This window comes from Anguilla rostrata, chromosome 10, assembly GCF_018555375.3.
Source record: "Anguilla rostrata isolate EN2019 chromosome 10, ASM1855537v3, whole genome shotgun sequence".
Classification (NCBI taxonomy): Eukaryota; Metazoa; Chordata; class Actinopteri; order Anguilliformes; family Anguillidae; genus Anguilla; species Anguilla rostrata.
In genome coordinates this window covers 5,649,396-5,672,692 of record NC_057942.1, presented here as the reverse complement: position 1 = coordinate 5,672,692, position 23,297 = coordinate 5,649,396, and the positions used below count along the sequence as shown (strand labels likewise).

Here is a 23,297-nt window from a genome sequence, read left to right as displayed (position 1 = left end):
GTTTTACTTATTCTGTTTACTTATTAGCACCTGTGAAACTGTTAGCCTGGATTAAATATACTCAGGTCATTATTGTGGTTTTAAAGCAACACAGAAATAAAATCTGTGCAAAAATTTAAAATGGGTCAGTTTTACCCAAAGTGAACAAAAGGGTTAAGTGCTAAGTTTGAAAGGCAGGCCATGGCCCATACAAATGTGATTTGTAAACATTTGTCTAAATCCAACCGAACACTTTCCGTAGGTTTTTATAGAATATAGTACCTTTCAAATGTCAGACACAAGCTTGAATGAATGTGGAAATGAAAGCATATTGTGATATGCTGTTATATTTATAAATGATAAGTGTGATTACTTGTCAGATAATTTAGGGTTTATCTGAGGCTGAATTTTTTTTTTCTTTGTACAGTAAAAATGGACGACATGGTGTCTGGCTCATTGTTGCCTGTCCCTCTTGTGGCCGTAATGATCAATTGCAACTGAAAGCTGAACTGTAGCATGTACCCTAAACAAAACAAACCGTATCAGAAGCAGGACAGAATAGCAAGCAAAACAAATTATAATAAGCTTGCAACTGAAACCCATTCTACGCATGCAGTTTAATTTGTCTGGCTTTGAATACGGTCTTGGTTGGGAAAGTATGATGATGATGATGATAATGATGATGATGATGATAATGAATTGAACATGCTAACTAAATCGTTTTGGTTTTTATGGATTATCACTGCCAATGGCACATATCCTTCATGGAGGGGAAGTACAGACACATATGGAAAGCAGTGTACCCATGTGGATTACGTTCTTACACAGAGCTGTGGCAGTAGTGTGTATTAGTTGGGTTCAAGTGCATCCCTGTGTAAAGCGTGGTGTAGAGGCGAGGGAATTACACTCAGGACTTAAACTGTGGGGTCTGCTGAGGACAGTATCGGGGGGGGGGGGGCGGGTTTCCTGATCTCTGAAATGTGCTCTGCCTCTCTTTCAGGGTGGGGGGGTTCCCGATCTCTGAAATGTGCTCCCCTCTTTCAGGGGGGGGGGGGTTTCCTGATCTCAAATGTACTCTGTCTCTCTTTCAGGGTGGGGGGGGGGGGGTTTCCTGATCTCAAATGTACTCTGCCTCTCTTTCAGGGTGGGGGGGGAGTTCCCGATCTCTGAAATGTGCTCTCCCTCTCTTTCAGGGTGGGGGGGGGGGTTCCTGATCTCTGAAATGTGCTCTGCCTCTCTTTCAGGGTGGGGGGGGGGGGGAGTTCCTGATCTCTGAAATGTGCTCTGCCTCTCTTTCAGGGTGGGGGGGGGGGAGTTCCCGATCTCTGAAATGTGCTCTGCCTCTCTTTCAGGGTGTGGGGGGGGGTTCCCGATCTCTGAAATGTGCTCTGCCTCTCTTTCAGGGCGGGGGGGGGGTTCCCGATCTCTAAAATGTGCTCTGCCTCTCTTTCAGGGTAAGCTAGTGAAGTACTTCAGCCGGCAGCTGTCCTGTAAACGCAAGGTGGCCTTACCCGAGAGAAACGCGGAGCTGGAGGAGTTCCCTCACCTGGGCCACTGGTTCCGCATCGTCAACATGAGGAAGGAGGTCACTGAGGTTTGCCCCCTCCGTCTGCTTGCACCGGTGCTGTGTTTGTATTGGTCTGAGTCTGAGTCCTCTTCTTCTTTGTCTCCTTCTTCAACTGTGTCTTCGAAGTATATGTCTAATGCTAATATTCATATGTTGCTAATGTGTAAAGTATTTAGAAATCTCTCTTTACAAACCTGTTTTTGGTTTCTTCTTTGTCTTTTTCTTAGTCTTCTTCGTCTTCGTCTTCTTCAACTTTGTCTTCAAAGTATTAGTCAGATGCAGATATTCATATGTTGCTAAGTAAATTCCAGCCCTGAAAGCGGTGTGCATGAAGTTAACTAAGAACAGTCACATTATTGTTCTTTCTAATGGAGCTGAAGCCGGATTTTGTCCCTAAACACGCGAGTAGTTATCCCACAGAACACGTTTGCAGTATTTGAAGGTTTGAACCTGCTGTAGAAACAGCCTCTGGTGTTCTATGGTCTATAGGAACCGGACTGCCATCTTTGTAAAAAAAAGCCGTTTTATCCTAATTCCCGGCCCCCTTGTCCCGTCCCCCCCTGTCCGATTGCAGGACATCGGCCCGGGCCAGCTGACCCTGGAGGGCCTGCTGGAGATGGACGACGAGCAGGTGTGCGAGACAGTGCAGAAGTTCGGGGCCAACGCCGAGGAGTGCGCTCGGCTCAACGCCGCCCTCTCCTGTCTGCGCAGCGTCCACAAATCAGGTGAGGCGCTGTCCGTCATCTCTGCAAGGCGAGGGAGGGCGGGCGTCCACTTCAGGGGTGTCCAGTCCGTTGAGCATCCACTTCAGGGGTGTCCAGTCCGTTGAGCATCCACTTCAGGGGTGTCCAGTCTAGTGACGGTATATAAATGAATGACGGGACATCGCTGATTTCAGTGGGCGAGATTACAGGCCAATCGTATCGCTTCCTGCTCGGCCTGTCGTGCGTGGACACCAGAAAGGACTGTGACCCTCCAGGAGTGGATTCAGACACTTGTGATATAGCTGTATCTATTCACAAATGTATTACGTAATAAATACAGACTAGATTTCAGCCCTAACTGCCACACCTGATTAAACTAATTAGCAGCTCAATGAGACCTCTAGCTGTTGAATGAGGTGTGCTTCGTTAGGATTGGAGTGAAAACCTACAGGATGGTAGATCTTCAGGAACAGGGATGGGCAGGCCTGTTATATGAAGTATAACAGCTACTAAATCTTCACATAGATTTTCAAGGATAAAATATTGACCACCTTTTTAAGTATTCAGAGAATAACTTTTTTAAAGAGTTTTTCATGAATTTCATGTTCAGGTCTACACCAGTGACTGCATTTCCCGCAATGCCAAATGTGAGTGGACAGGTTTGCCGTCACAGCAGTTAAAATTTGTGTAGCATGAAGCGAAATAGAGACACATGCAAAAAGGCTCATCAGGTGCTACAGAGAGAAATGTAAATGAAAGAGTCTGAATCACACAGACATATATTTTGTGCACATAAGTATCTCTAGTCTGAGGATGCTCTGTGCTCCAAACATCACTTACTTGCTATCAGTTTACATATCTTAGTAACAGCCATAATTGTTCTATTAGATTTGCGTTGCTTGAGAGTGTGAGTATGAAAGTGATAAAGTCCATGTACAGACCATACTTCTGATGTGAAAGACATTCACTGATTTGATTCATCGTTTGAATAAACTGCAACTGTTCAGCAAGTTCTTTCAGAAGCTTTATTAATCTTGCAAGTCAAAACATATACCCCCCCATATTTCACCATATGGTTTGATTAAGAAAAAGCCATAAAAGTTCAGAAAGTAAAAGGCCTCCCCAGTATTTTGTTCCAACCACCTGGGTTTGCTAATTAGCACAATTCCTCAGCCAGGAGGTATAACTAATTAGTGAAATTAGCTGGGTTCATGGGTAGAAGAAACACATGGCAGAGCCTCTACTTTCTGACCCCTGGACTTTCCACGTCTGTCTACTTATTATAAACCACAGAAGCCTATGATCTGACAGAGCAGAAATTCACTAAAACAATAATAATAAAAATTATATGTACAGATGTGGGATAAAGGTCAAGAAAAAGTTCATATTACCACCATTTGCTGCGGCAAATGCTCATAGCCAATTCCAAATACGAAAAGCAAGCCTGAAGTTATTGAAGGCCAACAGGAGATGGCGCCAAAACTTAAGGGGAAAAAAGCAAGCATTGCAGCATGCGGCGTGGTTATTTTTGTTACGTGAGCATTGTAATCCCGTCAGCATTAGCTCTTCTGCGTGTACTGCTGTTTGTAACGCAACACAGAAAATTATGAAAACAATAGAGCAAGAAAACAATTGTTTGAGTCAAATGGAATTACGCATATTCACTAATGGGATTAAACAGTTTTTGTCTTCTAAATCCTTTCCAAAGCCCCCTGTAGTACCAAAAAAGAACACCCAGTTGATGCTGTTTTCTGGTAAAATGCGGAATAGTTGTGCATTTTCCTAATTTGTCAGCACATGACTGAGTTTCTGTCTCCAGGAAGGTGTGCGTGAATTACTGTCCCACTAGATTCACTTTTCTTCCAACAGAGGGCAGCAAAGACACATGTATCACCATCACCTCTTAAAGACAGTCATTTGAATGCAGTACCTAAAAAGACTGACAGAGGGCAGTGCAGCCTTTCGGAAAAACTGGTCTTTGTATATCATTCTCTCTCCAAATTGTGGAGGGAGGGAGGGAAGGCGTAACTTTAAATTGATAATGGATATGAACCTCTTTTTTTGCAATTCGCGCTACTGGCTAATTTTGAAGAGGATTGTCCCTCTCCAACTGATTCCTCTTTACCTAAGTAGGTCTCCTGTGATAAAATTGGCCTCGCGCACTTAAGTCAATTTGATTATAACAAAGAGATCCACATTTTTTCCCGTTTTTATTGACATTTGCCAGACACTTTTTCCCCCCAGAGTGATTTATGCTGAAAACATGGATAACTGAACTGATTTGATTGCTGAAATGATATTGCGCACGTTGGCGGAGCTGCTGCGTTAAACGCAATCAAGCAGAAATGAATCGACTCCTAATGGGTAAGCCTCATTGAAATGTGCGCGTTTGTTAATCAGTTAATCATGCAAAAATGTGAAAAACAGGTTCGGCGTGGTTATCTAATAAGTGTAAATTCTCTGCCTCCTGGTATGTAGCTAGCTCACCTGCAACCACCATTCAGAATATGTGCTAATTTAGTTTTACGGCCTGTTTAATTGAGGGATAAAGAATAAAGACAACCAAACAGGGTTTGTTAACACCTCAATTGATCTGTTTCTGGTTGCAGTGAGGTGGTCGATTTTACCAAACAGGGTTTTTTTTTTTACCGGCCCAAAATTAAAAAAAAAAATGAAGAACTGGATTTTAAACTGGTTATTTCCATGTAGTTATGGCTGTTGCAAAACAGCCTGTCCTGTTAGGCTTGGATTCACTGTGCATCTCTGTGATTGTGAATCCTGCGGTGCGTAATGCATGGATCGCTCATCAATCGACCGTTATCTCAATCCCCCAAGTCTCCTGGTGGGTGTTGTTTGGCCAGACCCGGCGATTGAAATGGCGGTGGGCAGGATTTTATTTGTTTTAAAATCCTGCTCGGAGCCGGGGTGGCCTTCGCGGGGAGAGCAGGGGGAAGAGTGGGCTGCGACTTTAAGATCCGCGGAGCCTTGCTGGGCTGGCCGGCGGGGCTTCTGCGGGCTCCCGCTGCGGCAGAATGGGATTAAGTGCGGAGCAGGCCGTGCCCGTCACACTCCCGTCTCTCGGCAACCCGTCTCCTCCTGCCTGACACGAGCTCTGGAGGAGCTGGAGTGAGAGCGACTAATAGGCTCGTTCTGAGGGTGGAGGGAAAAAAAAACGAATAACACGGAGAAGGGGGTAGTGGCGCCTCCGAAAAAAAAAACACAGAACTGCTCCTTTTATCGGCCGAGACCAGTAGGCTCGTTTTTGAAATCCGTGGTACCAAAGAACCCCAAAGCTCACGCTTTAAATAATGAAATCTTGTCCGTGATCATTCTGAGAGGAATGTTGTCTTATGGGAAAACTCTTCCGCTCCATTCCCACTGCACCCTACTGTGTGTGAATAGGACGATTCCATTATAAAACCAGTATTAAACTGTAATTGGCTTGTAAATGCGTTTCTTCGGCTTCGACGGAGCTGTTATTTGCCTGGGCCTCCGCGTCGATCCTCTCGGAACAGGGAGTAATTAATTTTTAAGATCACAATAATTTGTGGAAGTCATTTTCTTTCATTATGCTGTGGTCCTTCCTTAATTAAGAGTCATTTGTTTTTGTTTTTGTTAATGGAAGATTAGCTTTCGATGGGGAATGTTGGTAGAGCTGAATCTAAGCGTACATCTGTGTTTGCAACTGGAAATCCACGTACCGTGGGAGATGCACTTTATTGAGTTTCTCAGACTAAATTGATTTAGTTGCAAAGATATAATAGAATTTTATATTGAAAATTTTCATCCCCAATCTAATGTTTGTGCCCTTTATTTAATATTTAAGAGGTTAACTTTTTTTTACCCATCCTTTCTATTTATCCATGAAAATGGCCTTCAAATGGATATCTATGAGGCAACGACAAAGGTAGGAACAGGTGAAAAGTGTCATTTGGTTTCAAGCGATTTTTTTTTTTTTTTTTACAACTCACCTGAATTGAGACGCATTTTGACACTTTCGTTCAGTATCGGGATTTTGGCGCGCATTCCACACGCACAGGGGCACGTGTTCTGCGGAGCAGGGGAAGAAGAGCCGCGTGTCTCTTGTGCGTACACGACGGGAGGAGAGCCAGTGAGGAGTCAGAAAAGATTCAGACGAGCGTGTTTTTTTATTTATTTAAGCTCAACGCTAACGTTAACGGCAGGCCTGTTCCACCAGGACTCTCCGCAGGAGACCACATTCGAGGGAGGGGGCGAGGATGGGGGGGGTCATCTGGAGCTACCTACCTCTCAGCTGCCCCGCCCACACACGCCGCCCGGTCTCCTCCTGCTCCGGGTGCCTTTTCGCCGATGACGCAGCGGCGCGTCCCCGCGCCCCCCACCCCCCCCCCCCCCCCCAACTCCACGCGCCGCCGTGCTCCTGGGGCGTCTTTTAAACGCTACGCGGTTTCCTGCACGTCAGCCTGGGCCTCCCCAACCCCCACCGTCCCCCCACCCCGCCCCGCCTCCAAAGCGCCTTCATTAACGCACCACCACCTACCTCCTGCCTCCAGAGCACATCTTCTCATTTACCGCTAATTGGCCTCAAAATACCATCTGCGGGTGATGTGGGGCTGTCGGGGGGGGGGGGGGGGGGGGGGGGGGAGCGGGGGCCAGAAACCCCTCACACCCCGCACATCCCCCCCCCTGTCTCACCTTCCCTCACCACACGCCGGGCAGACCGACCACGGGAGGGCCGTTCGAACCCGGGTTCGCCACGCCTCCGGCGTCGCCAGCTGGGCCGGGAACGCGCCGACCGCCCCGCCCCCGCCGCGCGTCTCGCTGAGTCACCGCTAACCTTCCCCCGCCGTTTCCGCTTTCTGAGCCCCGTCAAACGGCGCCGTCGCCCAGAGGAAATCCTGGGGAAACGACAGGCCTGCGACTGGAGCCCGTCGAGCGGACCTGGTGGGGCGCTCGCGAGGCCTGGCCGCCATCGTCGCTGACTTTTCGCTAAATGACGCGTCGCCGATTACCCCCGTCTCCGTACGAGCGGCCCTCCGCCGCCCCTCTTCGACGCGCGGGGCGATATCGATGTATCGACGCGGCCGGCCCCCCCCTTTGCTCCCGCCGAACTCAGAGAAAGCGACTCTTGTGGGAGTAGTCCCCGCTGTGAGCGCTTCGACGAGGCGGCTGCCGCTTTGCCCCCCGTGATCGTTTCGCTGAAAAGGCGGAGATAAAGGAGAGCTTGATAAGGGGGGGCCTGCAGAGGAGCTCTTAACCCTGATGAAACAGACTCTTAAGAGCGGGGGGGGGGGGGGTGGGGGGGGGAGGTTTTGTATGGAAAGCGTTTCTCATATTCCGGCTGCCAGTCTTTGTTCGGAGAAAAACAGCCTTGTTTTTTTTTTTTTTTTAAACAAGGCCCTCAGCGACTTTGACCTCACAAATTAGGGTCAAAAGGGACTGCGAAAAAAAAACGGCGCCTTCTCCGCTTCGGGCAAACATTCACAGGAAGTGCATAACGGAGACCTTTTATTAATTAATCAAAGAGAAGTGACGCACGCTCTATATACGAACGGGCATTTCAGGGACGCCCCGTTAAAAGAAGCAGGTTTCAGAGACTTGGATGCGAGCACAATTACCACCTGATCCTTTTTTTGCCCCGGCGCTTGGATCAGATCGGTTAACCGTCTCATGATATTTTCCCTGCCATTTTATGAACAAAAGGAACGGGCTCGACGCTAATTACCGCGATTACTCTGCTATTGAGAGCCGGCCTTTCAGGGCCTCTCTTCCACGCGGAGTCCGCTTTGGCGCTCGACAGTCGGCCCACCTGTTGACCATTAGCATAAATCATCCTGTGAATAAGTGGCCATAAATCTCTTCCTGGCTGCTGGAATGTCACTTCTGGGCAGGCGGTGGGCCTCTGTTGCTGGGAGGGTGGAGTTTTGGGGGAATAAAAAGCTCTCTTCTCACCCCCCCGAGACTGGCACGGGAGGGGCGTTCGCACCTCACAAGCTCCGGTCCGTCAGGGAGCTGGGGAGCGCGGGTACGGCCCGGGGAAATTTATTTGGGGGGGAGGGGGGAGGGGACGGAGGGGCCCCCCCGGGGGCCCGGCGGAGACGGGCGGGGACGGCGGCTCGTGCGTTATCGCCGGCGTTTTTTTTACCCGTCGAGGGCGGGACGTGTTAAATGCCCCGGCGCTTCCGTACGTGGGCCGCAAATTGGTTTGGCGAGGAAAGAGTAGCGGAATATCCCAGATACCCCGTTCCGCGCGGCGCGGCTGGAGAAAAAGATCACCTCCATTTTATACGCCTCCTTCATTTATTAAACTGCGCGTTACTTGTTTATGTATGTGATATATAATGTCAGGGTTAATCCTTATCCAGATGCTTTCAGGTATTTTGGAACCGTAATTGATATAGACGTATATTCAATTTTTCGTTTAAGAAAAAACAGTCCATAAATGACTACAGTCTTGTTCTACTGGAATGTATACTGTCTGCCAGTTTTCTGAGTGCAAGGCAGTTAATTGCTTTATTGTAAGCCTGTACTGGGACAAAGGTCGTTTCACAGCTTACTGGACGAGACTGGAAAAGAGCAAAGGGCATGTCACAAAAGTCAGTGCGAGAGATACAGATGATTAACAGATCAACTGCACCATGGGAGCTGAATTCAGTTGCTGAAGAGCTGTCTTTCCCAAAGACCTCGTCTTAAATATGTGCATCTTAGCAAGTAAGAAGGTCCTGGGTTTGAATCCTGGCCAGGGTGGAGTTAGCATGTTCTCCAGGCTGTATAATTTTGTATAATGTGTTAAGCTATTTGAAGCAAAATATTTTGCTTGAGTATACGCGTTTAGAGCACCGTTCTGCGCTGCCGCGCAGAGAGCGAGCGTGAAAGTATAACTGCGGGGAGGTGTAAGGCTAGAAACACACCCTGCACAAGTAAACGAACGCAAACGACAACGGCGGATCGAAGCACTCCGAACACACGGCTCAGGCGCACGTACTCAACGTGCCTTCCCGTGTCCACGTGGAGGTAATAAACCCGCGTCCTCTAGGGGGCGATCCAGGACAGTTGCAAAAGACTGAGGGGGGGAAAAAAAAAAAAGCGCAAATGGAAGAAGACGTCTTTATGATGCTGTGACCTGCTGTAGTTGCGATGCTGGAAAGTGCAGCTCACGCTTTGCGTCGAGAATCTTAGAACGCAGCTACGCGTGAAGTCGACTTTGCGTAGCTCGAAGGGCCTGCGTTCGCGTACTTGCGCAGGGTGTGTTTGCGGCCTTGTGCTTCCCCGCAGTCGTGCTTCCACGATTTCTTTTTGTGCAGCGGCACGGAATGGCGCTCTCCGTGTGTACACTCAAGCGAAATACTTTGCTTCAAATGGCTGATGCTTTCACGTATCCCCACCCCCCCCAACTGTGGGGGGGAAAACGTTTACCAGGACCCCGCTGTGCTCAGCTTGTCGGGGCAGAGAAACGTGGTGAGAGCGAGGCTTGTGTGTTTTTCGTGTGTTTGTCGAGTGAGGGCACATCAAGCCTGACCCCGTCCACCCCCCCTGTCCACCCCCTACCCCCCTACCCCCCACCGACTTGTTAGAACCCAGCTTGAGACGAGCTCAGCGTCGTCTGCTCGGAGTCGTTGATGTTTCTGGAGGGCATCGCGGGCCTCTTCTCCTGCCCCGTCGCGGTGCGGCTCACTTGAGTTTATCGACTTCCATCTGATAGGGGGTGGGGTGGGGGGGGGGGTGTATTTGTCCGTGCCCGAGTGCGGCTCCTGGGACCTTGAGCCTCTCCAGCTGGTGAGTGGGACAGATCGTTCTGGAGAGAGCTTCGCCGCCGGCCCCTAATTATGCCCCCAGAGCCCTCTCTGGGCCCCCCCCGCCGCCCCCCCCCCCACCGTCCCCTCTCCCTGCTCCATGCTTGCGTGGGGGTGTTTAATTCCAGGGGTTCCTCACCTCGGCGGCGAGTTGGCGGAGGCGGCGGGTGGACGTGGGAGTCCAGGTGGGCCCCGTTGGCTCGCTCGCCCCCGCAGGGACGGCTTCCGGAAGGATCCGCTGCAGCGGGGACGTCATTACTCCGAGCTGCGGCGGGAAAAAAAACAACAAAAAAAAACCCACCGAGCGCGGTAAAGGTGGGCGTCGCCCAGAGGCAGCGGTGGGCTCAGCCGATGAGAGAGAGAGAGAAAGAGAGGGAGAGAGAGACTGAGAGAACAAGAGAGAAAGAGAGAAACTGAGAGAAAAAGAGAGAAAGAGAGAAACTGAGAGAAAAAGAGAGAGAGAAAGAGAAGGAGAGAGAAACTGAGAGAAAAAGAGACAGTGAAAGAGAGAGACTAAGAGAAAAAGAGAGAGAGAAAGAGAGGGAGAGAGAGACTGAGAGATAAAGAGACAGCGAGAGAGACTGAGAGAAAAAGAAAACAGTGCGAGAGAGATGAGTCTGGGCGGATGAGTCATCGTTGTCGCGCCGACGCCAAGGTCAGGGACCCGCCTTACAGGTACGCAGGTGCGTAGCGATGGCCTGTTTTTCCAGCAGCTGCTCGTTTGTAATGGAGAAGCTCTTCTTGGGCGACCTTTGAAGGAGCTGCTGTGCGCTGTACGAGCGTGCGATATGGAGCAGGGAGGAAGGGTAATGTAGTCCAGGCCTGAGAATAGCGTAGCACAGTTGCATTACATTGCAGGCATTTCACAGACAATCTTATCCAGAGCGACTTGCACAACTCTAACCATTATACAACACTGCCCTGTCCCAGCTGGCTCACATCTGTGCAAATCTCTGAGTGAAGCTCTCCTCTGTTTCTCCCACAGACCGTCAAGAGAATAAATTCATTTAAAGAACGCTACGGTCAAAAGCCTTGCTAATTTGCGAATGTGATCATCTTGGAAGACAACAACGAGCAAACAGTATAGCACACTGTTTGTCATAATAAAGTAATGTGCAGGTCAACTTTCAAATTTGATTTATTTATTTATTAATTGAATATATTTGGCGCCCAACGTGGAAATGAGCATATCCAGTTCCCACTCCAATTTGGGATGGGCCTGTTGTCTGAAACCCCAGCTGCATACACGGGCGAACCCCATCGCCGATTTGGGAGGGTGTAGACATCCAGGGTTCTCCTCCGAAAACATGTGGCATGGTCGGCTGCTTCTCTTATGTCACAGACTACAGCTGAGTTCTCGTAGAGTGGAGTAGGAGGAAGACCTTTCATACGTATGTGGCTTCAGTATGTTGTCCATGGCACTTGATTGACCAGCAGGGGTCGCTAGGTAGTGATAAAATGCAGGTCCCTATCCGACCCAACCCTCCCATACCCCGGGCGACACGGTCACCTTTGGTTAGATTTTTTTTTAACCCAACTTGCACAGAAAGTTATTGCACCATTTCCTTATTTTGCCATCGCCAAACTTAAGCTTTCCTGTTGTGCCGCAGATCACACTGCTTTTTATTCTGCAGGGGAAAGTGACAGAAGAAAAACCTTCCACAACCTATGAAATGTAATAAAAAGTGTACAAAGACGGCTTCGCGGGCATAGAAAAATAATTAACCACCCTGGGTGCTCTTTGAAATCAGGGGAATGTGCAAATCGAAAAAGAAATTCAGGGCACTACATGGGGTTATAGTTAAAAAAACCTTTATTCAAAGCAGAACAGGAACATTACATTTTGATGCCTTTCGGTTCAGCTTGGTTCCTAAAGCCTTACGTTTCATTTTCTAATGAAATATGAGCATAATACTTAGGATCGAGTTATTATTCATTTTAAAAATGTGGTTAAACTGTTAATTGGAGCACATCTGCGATTCTGTCCCGCAAAATGTTTAACTGGAACTAACTGTTTAACTGTTCTACGAACATGAAATATTCACACTCTGTATGAAACACCAGCAAAATTTAGTCTCGACTTCACTCACCTCCAGATATTGATGAAGATACTGAAGATTACTGTATATGCAGGAACATATATTTATGTTCCATGAACCCTATTTATCTTGCATTTTTCTGCCTTTTCTGATTGGCCATTCTGATTGATTTGGACCAATAAAACACAGATTTGAGAGTCGTTTGGCTAACCGTGCTACGTAGAGTAACCAGTGTCCCACAGATTGACCCTTTCACGCCACTGGCAAACATGGGTTTTTACCGAGGTTGATGCTTCTGTATGAAATGGCTATTTCAATCCGTCTGGCTCTGTCATACTTTTTGGAAACGTAACAAAGCACAATCTCTGTTAAATCCGTAGAGAAGACATGCATATGACATTCCCTATGGCCATCTTAAGTGGATCCCAACCTTCACTAATAAGTCTAGTAAACTTTTCAGTGTTTAATCAATATCAAGAGTACATTTTACTCTGATATAATCTGATCCCTCTTAGAGCCATGAACTCTCCTAGTGTTAAATTAACGCTGAACATTTCCATTTTTTTCCTTTAAACTGGCAAACCAAAGGGGGGGAAAAAAATCTACGAATTTACAGCTGACGGTTTTGGCAGATCATCCTTGAAAAAGCCTTTAAAAAAAAAAACTCTGTCATACAGACGGGCAATAAAGTGTCATCACACCAGAGCCATTCATTAACTATGGTTCAGTTCAGAAATGCACCCGTACCGGCAAGATCACCGAGTACAGCACGTTCCAGCGGACATTTTTCACACCTACCTGTTTGTGACAAGCGTTAAAGAGCTGCATTACTAAGTTTGTGTCTCTAAATTTAATCGCGTGTGATTCAAGGACAGAATGACACCCTTTCAGATGGTTTACTGGTCAAAGGCAAGGATATGCTTCTGTGTGTAATTTAAGACTGTGTGCAGCTCATGCTAATGCTTGGCTTGCAGCTACGGTGTTCTTAAAGGTTTACAATAAGCCACACATCTCCCGACTTATTCCTGTGTATGTCAGTTTTGTTTGTGTAAATGGTTCTTTTCATTTACAAAAAAGAAATGTAGCCTGGATTTACTCAGCATTTGTCTCAACTTTAACGAAGCTTGGATTCGCTCAACATTTACTTTAATGATTAAATGCAAATGCTAGTTTTTCTTCAGAGATTAATTCGACAAACTGCAAACACCTTAATTATTGAATAAAGTTACTGACAAACATTGACAACCCAGGCCTATGTTCCTCAAACATATATAACATTCTGACAAGAATTATTGTCCAAGATTATATTGCATTTGCTGAGACAAGTTATTGATTGAAGGTCAACAGGTCAGGGAAGTTCCTGCTGCAGTAAAGTTGTTTTCTGTTTTCTGTTTTTTTTTGTTTCTCAAGAACAACTTGAGGATGACAAATTGCACAATAACGGAGGTGATGTATTTGTTTTCTCGCACTCTAGCTGAAATGTTTGTTTTCTTTCTTTTTTTCGCTGTGGCCTCTCCGCAGATGCTGTTCTTTTGTCTTCGGCAGACACGCGCATCACATGACCACCGCCCCCCCTCCCCATTCTCCCACAATTCCATCTTGCTTATTTTCTCTCTCTCTCTCCGAGCGCTGGGCTGTTGTGGTGGTCGGTGGCTGTGTTGTCTGGCGTGTGGCACTTCCTGTTCTGTTCGCGCTGCGCTGTCCCGCTCGCCCTGCCCCGGCGGCAGATTCATTCACGCTCATGGCTCCCAGAATCCTTTGCTCTGCTTCCTTCGCATTGCCCTAGAGCTTTGCTGCTGACCCGCAGGTGCTCGTTTTTAAAACTCTCCCCCCCCCCCACCCCCCTGTAGGAAGCAGCCAAGCCAAGCAGGACTGGGCGATCCAGTGGCCCAGTTCAGGGAAGGAGATCTCCCCCGTCTGCCCGCCGGAACCAGGCCACTGGATCCGGTTCCAGCTGTCCCAGAGCCCCAAGGTCCAGTCCAAGTACAACCAGCACTTCTGCAACAGCCCCCAGGCCCTGGCCCCCTCCTACTCGCACGTGGACCGGCTCACCGTGGACGGGCACCTGGGGCTCCTGCCCCCCCTGGACGCCGGGCACCGCTCCCTGCCCCCCTCCCCTCGCCAGAGACACTTCCCCCACACCCCGCCCCGGACCCCGCTGGTGGTCAACACCATGACCCCGCCGGGGACCCCGCCCATGAGGCGGAGGAACAAGGTGAAGGCCCCCGGCACGCCCCCGCCCTCGTCCCGCAAGCTGATCCACCTGCTGCCCGGGTTCACCGCCCTGCACCGCAGCAAGTCCCACGAGTTCCAGCTGGGGAACCGAGTGGACGAGACGCAGATCCCCAAGTGAGTCGCCCCCCTTTACTCCTGCCCTTAATTAGCCCCGATTATTATGTGATCTTACCTGTATTTATTGACAAGCTCATGAATGTCAGATGAAGACTGTTCTCGTGCGTCTGTGTAAAATGAGCCCAAACACTTGCCTGTTTTTTTCCTGTATTAATTGATATGCTTATGACTGACAGATGAAGACTTGAAGGCTGCTCTTGTGTCTCTGAATGCAAAATGTTTTACTGTGTCTTATCTACAAGTGACGTGGCATTGGTATGTTATGCTAATTGAGGCAGGGTAATTAGGGTAATTAGTGTAAACTAAAACCTGTTGTTAGCACACTAGGACAGGGACAGGTCCCCCCTGAACACCCCCGTCCCCCCCCCAGATTTTAACTGGTTTTAAATCAGGAAATGGCAGCACCTTCAGCTCCCAGTCTGATGTCCTTAAAGGCTTCCAACACTTCAGAACACTTTCAGGTGCAATTTTAAAATATTTTTTACTTTTGATTTCTCTTGCATCATAATCAAGGCGGTGTCATTACAGCCTGAGGTGCAATACAGGGGGGTAGGGGTGGGGGGGGGGGGTCACACCGGCCACCTCATTCTCCTGAATGTAAAGGCTTTGATCGGCTTCTTTGATCCTCAAACCCCCCCACCACCCCGGTCGAGCTGCAATACTCAAGAACTCCAGCAGCTACTGAGAGAGAGAGAGAGACAGAGAGAGAGAGAGAGAGACGGAGAGAGAGAGGGAGAAGGAGAGAGAGAAAGAGAGAGAGGGAGAAGGAGAGGGAGAGAGAAGAGAGGAGAGGAGAAGAGAGAGAGAGAGAGGAGAGGGAGAGAAGAGAGAGAGGAGAAGAGGAGAAGAGAGAGAGAAGGAAGAGAGAGAGGAGAAGGAGAGGAGAAGGAGAAGGAGAGAGGGAGAAGGAAAGAGAGAGAGAGAGAGAGATAAGCGCACAGCGCCTGCATTCCTGACGAGCTCCTGGTCTGGCGGGGCTTTGATCCAATCGGCCCTGTCTCTGCTTACACTAACCAGAGGATGCCCACGGACCCGGGTAACGGGAAGGGGCCGTGTGGGCGGGGGGGGCGAGGGGGCGCGGGGGCGCGGGCGCGGGGTGTGGGGAGGGGGGGGGAAAGTCATCGCTCTAATGCCATTAGGGGTCCCGGCGCTGACCATGCGCGGCGGTTTAAGTGAATCCCTCGCCGTGGCCATCTGCGTTGTGTTTTTCCGCGAACCGGGCTCAGAGAGAGAGAGAGAGAGAGAGAGAGAGAGGCAAGGGAGAGAGAGAGAGAGGAGAGAGAGAGGGGAGGGAGAGAGAGAGAGAGAGAGAGAGAGGGAGAGAGAGAGAGAGAGAGAGGGAGAGAGAGAGAGGGAGAGAGAGGGAGAGAGAGGGAGAGAGAGAGAGAGAGAGAGGAGGAGAGGGAGAGCCGCGCTGGGGCTGCTCAGACGCCATTAGTGCATTGATTACCGGTCCCTCAGCTCGGACCCAAGACGCAGCGCAGATGCCAGTCGGAGCTCGCTCCCTAATCGATGGCGTATTGGGAAGAGAGCCGGCAGCGTCGTGCGTTCACCTGAATTCAATCAGTCCCCCAAGAGAGCGGTTCGGGTACCCCACCCCCACCTCCCCAGAGGGTTCTCGAAGGTCTTCCAGGGGACGCCCGTAACAGATTTGTGAGGATCTGCACGCAGACATGGGAGGCAATGCTTTGGTAGCCAGCAGTTGCTTTGCCTCCGACTTAATTGTTCTATTGTTCACGGAAACGGATGGGTGGGAGAATGTTGTTCTGTGCGCAGATATCGCCGTTGCAGGGAGGTTTCGGTGTATTAGCAGAAGCATCGGACAAAGTTTTGGTAGGTTAACTAAAAGCGTTGAAAAGGATTATGTTAATCAGCGCAAATTTCGCAAGCCGCTTTAGCTCGGGCCAAACAAAGAAAAGTAAAGTGGGGAAAAAAAATAATAGTAAGTGAAAAATAACATCTCCAGAGCTGTCTCTAAGTACCTTTGGCTTGCGTAAAAGAAAGTGTTGCGTGTCCACTGATTGACAGTGGATTTCATTAGCATTCGCTCACGCCGTGAATGAAATGAGGGTTCGGGGCTTGGCTTCTGTTGTCTTCCTGGAGGCATTAGCATTTTATTATAAAAGTGAGAAGAACACGCTGATTAGTCGTGTCGTTACTCTGGAGCAGAGCGTAACCGCGCCTTTATCGTAGCCCTGTCAGGTCCTGCGTGGTGTAATTAGCCCCTCTTCCTGGCGGCTGTTATTGTGATTTTTGGTCAGCGCTCCGTTCCTGATCTCCAAAACTTTAAAACTCTAACTTATCCAGCTGTGGACAAAAAAAAAAAAACGGAATGATTGGACGCTGAAATTGCACTGTCCTCGAACTTAAAAGTTTGCGTGGACATCGCTGCTGTTACTGATGGAAATGAACGGGTGGAGGATTGAAAAATGTCGCAGGAAATGCGATGCAAGTTACTATTTTTGTAAGTTGAAAAATTTGTCGTGGATATTTGCTATTAATATGTGTTAAATACGGATACTGGTATTACATATGGTTTTGTTTTTCAATTTTTGACTGTAAATTTCAAAGAGCTTGTGAGGTCACCTGCCCCTATCAAACATGGATTTTAACCCGTAAATGTTCCAGAACTTTTTTCTGTATAGGAAACGGAGAGATGAACAGAATAAACGGAGGAACCACTACTGAATCTGGATGATTTTAACCTGGAAATTTTTCAGGGGTTCCACATACGATAGGGGCTACTGTCTGCTTCCTGATTTTGTGGGTGTGTGTGTACAGGTGTCCAGGTGTGACCAAAGCAACTTCTAACGTGCCCATATCCGTCCTTAATCACGCTGAATACACTAGTCTCGAAAAATGACCTTTGACCCACGCATTCTCTCTTAATGAGATATCTGAACTCGCACACCCCCCCCCCCCCCACCCCTCATAACTTTCATTTTACTGGATGGTTTGCATTTTTGGTTCTGCCCCAGATACCGGTGTAACACATCAAAGTATCTTATAAAGAGCCTCTTGAGTAGACGCTTAGGGAACCATACGATGTCCCTCCTTTCTTCTTCTTCTTCTTCCACATTAGCGCCGAAATTCTCCGCGTTTTTTGGGCCGCGCCGCATTCACAGACGAGGGCGCTCGGAAATATTTCCGCCTTTTGAAATCCTCGGCTCATTTCTGACTGGCAATTTGTGCCTTGTTAAGTGCGGCAGTAGCCTTTGTGCTGTCGAAGCCCGTTCGTCGGGTTGTATTTGAGACGAGGAGAACCTCGCGGCCGTTCTGCGCACGATGGATTTACGCTGAGGAACATTTGCAAATACGGATATGGAAAGCGGCGGGAACTCTCATAGCCTGTTGGCCTGTTGGCCCGGTGTACGTGTATTAGCGTAACCGTTCGGTACATCGTTAATGTTATTGTTCCATCTGGTTGGTTTTTCTGCCTCACAAACGAAACCGGGCCCGATAATGAAGCGCCTGGCGTCGATGGCACACAAGGCGGGTGTTTTGTTTTTGCGAAACCCGGGTTATCGCTGCGTTTTGGCGCCGTGCGTCGCACGGAGACAGATGTTAGGAGAGAGAATCGGTCAGTTTTTTTTCCTTTTTTCCCGCCGAAACAGAAGCGTTGCCCTGCCCCGAAGGCTGATTGGACGGTGGGCACCTGTGGAGTCCTTAATGAAGCCGTGTTCCGTCCCCATTATGTGCCTGAAAAATCAGCTCCTCGGCACGGAGCACCGAGGGCTGATCTCAGGAGCCCTGCTTCGTCGGATGCGTAGATCCCCGCCATTCTCTTTGTCGTTCGCTGTGGCGTTCTGATTTGTATTCAAATGACCGGGTGTGTAATCGACTTGCTTTTCGGCTCGTTTTCGACGGACAAAGTATTAAGATGTGATACAGCCCTAACTCCACTCGCGCGCGGTGCTTACGGTAGCTTTGCGTAAATTAATTCGTTTTTTTTTTTTTTTTTTTTTTGAGATGCATCGTATGTCACGTGAAGGTAGTGAATCTTTCTTCCTCATGGCAGAACACTGTACCTCAGAGCTGACACATGAGACAAAGGGGTCGATAAGAAGCTGGCGATAACTTGCCAACCAAACACCCTCTCATGCCCTCTCCAAATGTCCCTTGGAGTCTGTCAGCATTAGCTTATTTTGCTGTCAGCATTGGCTTATTGTGCAGTCATTAGGGGAGGGAGGTGGGGGGGGTGGGGGGCACATCACCAAACTAGTATCCCAGCTGGTCATAGTCTAGAGCCAGCAGTGTGTAGTGTAATGGTCTTGGAATCAGGCATGTATCTGAGAGACTGCTGGTCATATCCTCGGGCGCTACCTTCGTTCTCTTGAGTAGCCTACCCTTGGATTGTCAATAAAAGCATGTATGTATGCAGGTTGAAGACATGGACCAGGGGTAGACAGCCCTGGTCCTGCAGAGACGTTCCTGGTTTTTCTCTTTCCGAGCCTGTAAGTACATATCTGGATTGATTATTGGGCGTAATGAACACAGGTCACCATGTGCTGGAGGCAGTCAGTGTTTCACCCTTGGGGCTCTGAATTTGCAGACTCTTAGTAAGCCATCAAACTCTTGTGATTCAGCTCGGCTGGAACAAAAACCGGAAACGGAATTCGCACTCTGGGGCCAGGAGGGCCCACCCCTGGCATAGATGTACTTGTAGTGCCACAAAAGAAGAGTTTATTCAAGCAAAAGCAGTCTTTGTTTTGTAGGTCTAGACCCAAAACACATTACTCAACAAGCTTATCTATATAAAACAAACAGAAAAAGTAACGTATTGTTTCCCCTTTGTATTATTTTTTGGTGCCGGTTAGTAAAAGTACACATAGGTGTTAACGTTTGCTTTTTCTAGGGGAAGGATGTGGGGTTTTTTCAGGTCCATAAAACAAAACTCCTTATTCTTATGTCTGGCTTGTGACCTCTCCTTATCGGAGACATCCGTTTTTTTAAGCAAGCCCTGTTCGGGGCCTGCAGTTCCTGCTTGGCAGTGTGGTGGTTTCTGCTCTGCTTTTAATATACTGAGACAGGGTTCTGTGGACACATTCAATTAGCAGAGCAATGTTAATCTCGGGTTCAGGCGACGAACATACCGGGTTAGAACTTTTCCAGAAGTCGAGCGGGCTCTCTCTCTCTCGCTCGGCTGCAGTACGTCAGCGCTCGCTGTCACGCCGACACGGGTCCCTCGCCTCTCCGAATAAAATAAAATAAATAAAAAATAAATAAATAAATAAAAAGCCACGCCACTTAAACTTCCGCGGCGATGCGGAGTGGAGCGGCCGCTATTAATCTAACTTATTTAGCCGCGCGCGTCTCTGCCCGCCCTTTTCCAGCCGAGTGGCTCCCTCAGCTTGAGCGATAATTAATGGCGCTCATTTGGTATGCTAATGAGGATCAGCGCGTTAGCGGAGAGGCCAGGAAGTCTTTCGCGAGCTCGCTAGGCTCGCCCGGCGTCTTTTTTTCTCTTTTTTTTTTTTCCGGCACGCCGTGACAGGGGGGAGCGTTTCTGAGCGGCGCGCGGACGAACGTGTTTATTTCACACCGCCGAGACGGAGGAGGAGGACGAGGATGAGGAGGAAGGGGGAGTGTGTAGGGGTGGGGTGGGGGAGTGGAGAAGATAGCGTTCGCCCCGACGTTACCTTTATGAAAGTTTCCCCTTTTTCGCTTTAATGACATTACGAGTCTTATTGTGAATGTTAAGTACTCCGTTATTGAGTTTTATATCTGCCGATAAATCACGCGGCTCTGCCAGGCAGACGGCTCGGAGTCCGGGGGAGGGCTGGTATGAATCACACACCTCTGCTCTCACTGAGGGTAATTCCAACCCTGCAACCACCTGAAGGGAGAAATCTTCCTCCATTCTGATGGCAGTTTGGATATCTGGTTTGATTAAAAAGTTTCCTCCCCTGCTCTCGTAGGGTTTCTTCTTCTCTTTTTTTCCCCGCCCCCCCTCTTTTTTTCTCGGAATGACGTACTGAGATTGCATACCGGCAGTGTTGGGGGAGTGTGTGGACATTCTCACTTGTGCTTTATATGAGTAAAATGGTGGACCAGTGGTGTCTTCATTCTCTGATGGAAAATTTCCTGAACAGACATCTCTGTCCTTGAGGTCTGGCATTTGAATCACCCGGAGTTAGAGTCAGTTAGCCTCTGGTGTGTTTATACAGCCAACCCCTCATTTCTGGTCCTGCAGCGATTTGGGGGAATTGGGGAAGCCGCAGTCCTCTGTAGAACATTTAGTAATGACCCATAGGCCCCCTGGAAGACCTGTGATTGAACCCCCAGCACCCCCTCCCACATAAAAGACTGGGTTCATGGAACTGGCACAACATTTAATGGTCTTCAGGAAACATGAAAAACCTTTTTACATATTAGCAGTCGCGATTCAGTCCATCACACAGTAGGACGATATCACAGGGAGTAAACCAACTTCCTTTCAGTTTCAGAGAAGCAGTGGGAGGTCTTCTAGTCCCCATTTGGCTTGTTTTATATGTTTATCCTCGTATAGCCAACAAGTTATGAGTCAGGAACACACTCTGACCATTAACCTGTTAAACCCAGCAGTTGCCTCTTGGTGGACTTCAAGTGGAAGACTACAGTGCTACACTGTATTTGAAATTGCGCTCCAGGTTTGTTCCTGTATGTACATTTCTGTACATCTTTTTTTTGCCCCGAACAAAATTTCTTTCTGCAGAACTTAATCTCACGGGAGAATGGAGATAGTCAAGAACTGTTCGTTCTCCAGAACAGCTGCATGATGATATTGGGCTTCGGGGGAAACCCAGTGTCAGGTTGGGCATCTGTATAGTTTAAAAAAAAATAAACAAAAAAGAGACAGTTTGTTGTGCTGCAGCACTGCGCAGAACGAGGCTGGCAGTCGCAAGCGCAGTCACAGGTACAGTTGCAATCCCAGTCACAGGCACAGACACAGCCACAGTCACAGACACAGTCACAGGTACAGTCACAGACACAGTCACAGACACAGGCACAGGCACAGTCACAGACACAGTCACGGGTACAGTCACAGGCACAGTCACATGGACAGACACAGGCACAGACACAGGCACAGTCACAGACACAGTCACAGGCACAGTCACAGGTACAGGCACAGGCACAGACACAGTCACAGACACAGTCACAGGTACAGGCACAGTCACAGGTACAGTCATAGACACAGGCACAGGTACAGACACAGTCACAGGTACAGTCACAGACACAGTCGCAGTTGCAGTCACAGAAAGGCGCAGTCGCAGTCACAGGCATAGACGCAGTCTGCAGCCTGATGGCACTCCAGGTGGGTTGAGGCTCCTTGCCCGTGTGGCTGCTCCACTCTTGAGGAATCTCATCCCCTGTTCATTACAAACTTTGGCGCTCCACCATTAATGACAAGTCAGGTTAAAGGGGTGTTGACACGCGCGGCTTGGAGAACCTAATTCCTCACACAGTCTCTCCCGTCTAATGAGAACCCGCGCGCCTGCGAGGGCTGGCGAAATTGAAGGCATGATTATGAATTTATATGAGTGTTTAGGGGCGCGCGGGTTTGCTGGCGGGAATGCCATTGTCGTCTGCGCATAATTGATATATTAAGCCTCACTGCCAGGACTGCCGGCATAAAAAGGGGTGGAGAGTAACCCCCCCCCCCCCCCCACCTGGCCCCCGACCACCCCCCCGCCCCAAGAGGACCTGGAGAGGGCGCCAGTGGGGAGCTGTGGGATGGGGAAGACCTGAGAATCCAAGGAGAGAGATTTGAGGGGTCTCAGAGGGCTGGTTGTGATAGGACATTTCAGGGGTTCAGGGGCGGGTCCAGCCAATCAGGGGGTTTAGACTTTCGGTGGTGCAGTCAAGCAGGGAACATTCTGGAAGGGGCAATCCCAAAAACGAACCCCTTTTTTTCGGAGACTGCTGGGATTCCTTCCCTCCGCAGTGGTGGAGCCCGCCTCTTCTCCTTTAAAACAGTGGCCCGTAAATAAACTGTAAATGTGCTCGACGCTTATTCAGATTCCCCCATGAAACTGATTTTGGAAAAGTCACGTCACAGAAGGCCGCTTTCCTGGCACAGATTCTTATATTACTCCATTTTGTGTGTGATTCGGTGGACATCACAGCCTGTCTGTGAAGCGTGAGGACGCCCCAGAGTGGTATGAAAACGAAGGCTTCAAATTCTCTCTCATTGTGCTCATTTTCTCTTCTCTTGCGCTGTTGCCCATGGCCTTTTTTGTTGAGACGGGGGGGGGGGGGGGTAACCAGCTTTGTTTAACCGCTGCTAAATCGAGCCCCTAAAAATCGCCTGGCCCCCCCGCTTTGCCGCGAGCCCCTGATCCCCCGGTTTGGAGCGAGCTGGCGTCTCGTTTGAACCCCACGCCGCTGTTGCTTTTTAGCGGAAAGGCAGCGGGCTGGGGCGCTGATATCAATAAAACCTGCCGAAAACAGCGGATGAGGCCTCGCTGCGGCGTGTCGAGAGGGGGGGGGAGTGGGTGTGTCTTCATAGCGGGGGACGGGGAGGAGGGGGGGAGGGGGGAGCGCGTAGGACAGACCGCGAAATCTGCCGGCGGCGCGGCGGACGGCCGTTTGATGTGCTAACGTTTCCATTCCCCCGTCACATTAATCAAAAGTTTTAGTGTCTGTAATTACCGTGGGCGAGAGAACCTGTTAGCACTAACTCCCTGGTACTCAGATCTCAGCTTCCTGGTTTTTTATGTTCTGTGTGTATATGTAGTCCTGCTATGCTCTCAGGAGCTGACATCAGAAGTGGTAATATAATAATAATAACCATAAAAATAATAATAATTTGTATAATTTACATTTATATAGTGCCTCTCATGATTTCAAATCGTTTTATAGGCAAGGGGGGAAAACTCCACCGATGTCTAGCACCCATCTGGGT

At 49.0% G+C, this 23,297-nt stretch overlaps 1 protein-coding gene across 7 annotated transcripts in view; it reads left to right on the top strand.

The window, feature by feature from the left end:
• The window catches only part of ksr2 (kinase suppressor of ras 2), a 93,509-nt gene that overhangs the window by 14,225 nt on the left and 55,987 nt on the right, over positions 1 to 23,297 (top strand). For 5 of the 7 annotated variants that reach the window (XM_064353649.1, XM_064353648.1, XM_064353652.1 and 2 more), the window contains exons 2-5: positions 1,433 to 1,573; positions 2,121 to 2,271; positions 13,472 to 13,507; positions 13,912 to 14,410. In XM_064353649.1, the coding sequence (XP_064209719.1) occupies positions 1,433 to 1,573; positions 2,121 to 2,271; positions 13,472 to 13,507; positions 13,912 to 14,410 (827 nt within the window). The remainder of the gene's footprint in view (positions 1 to 1,432; positions 1,574 to 2,120; positions 2,272 to 13,471; positions 13,508 to 13,911; positions 14,411 to 23,297) is intronic. The other 2 variants (XM_064353653.1, XM_064353651.1) reach the window with 1 other exon arrangement.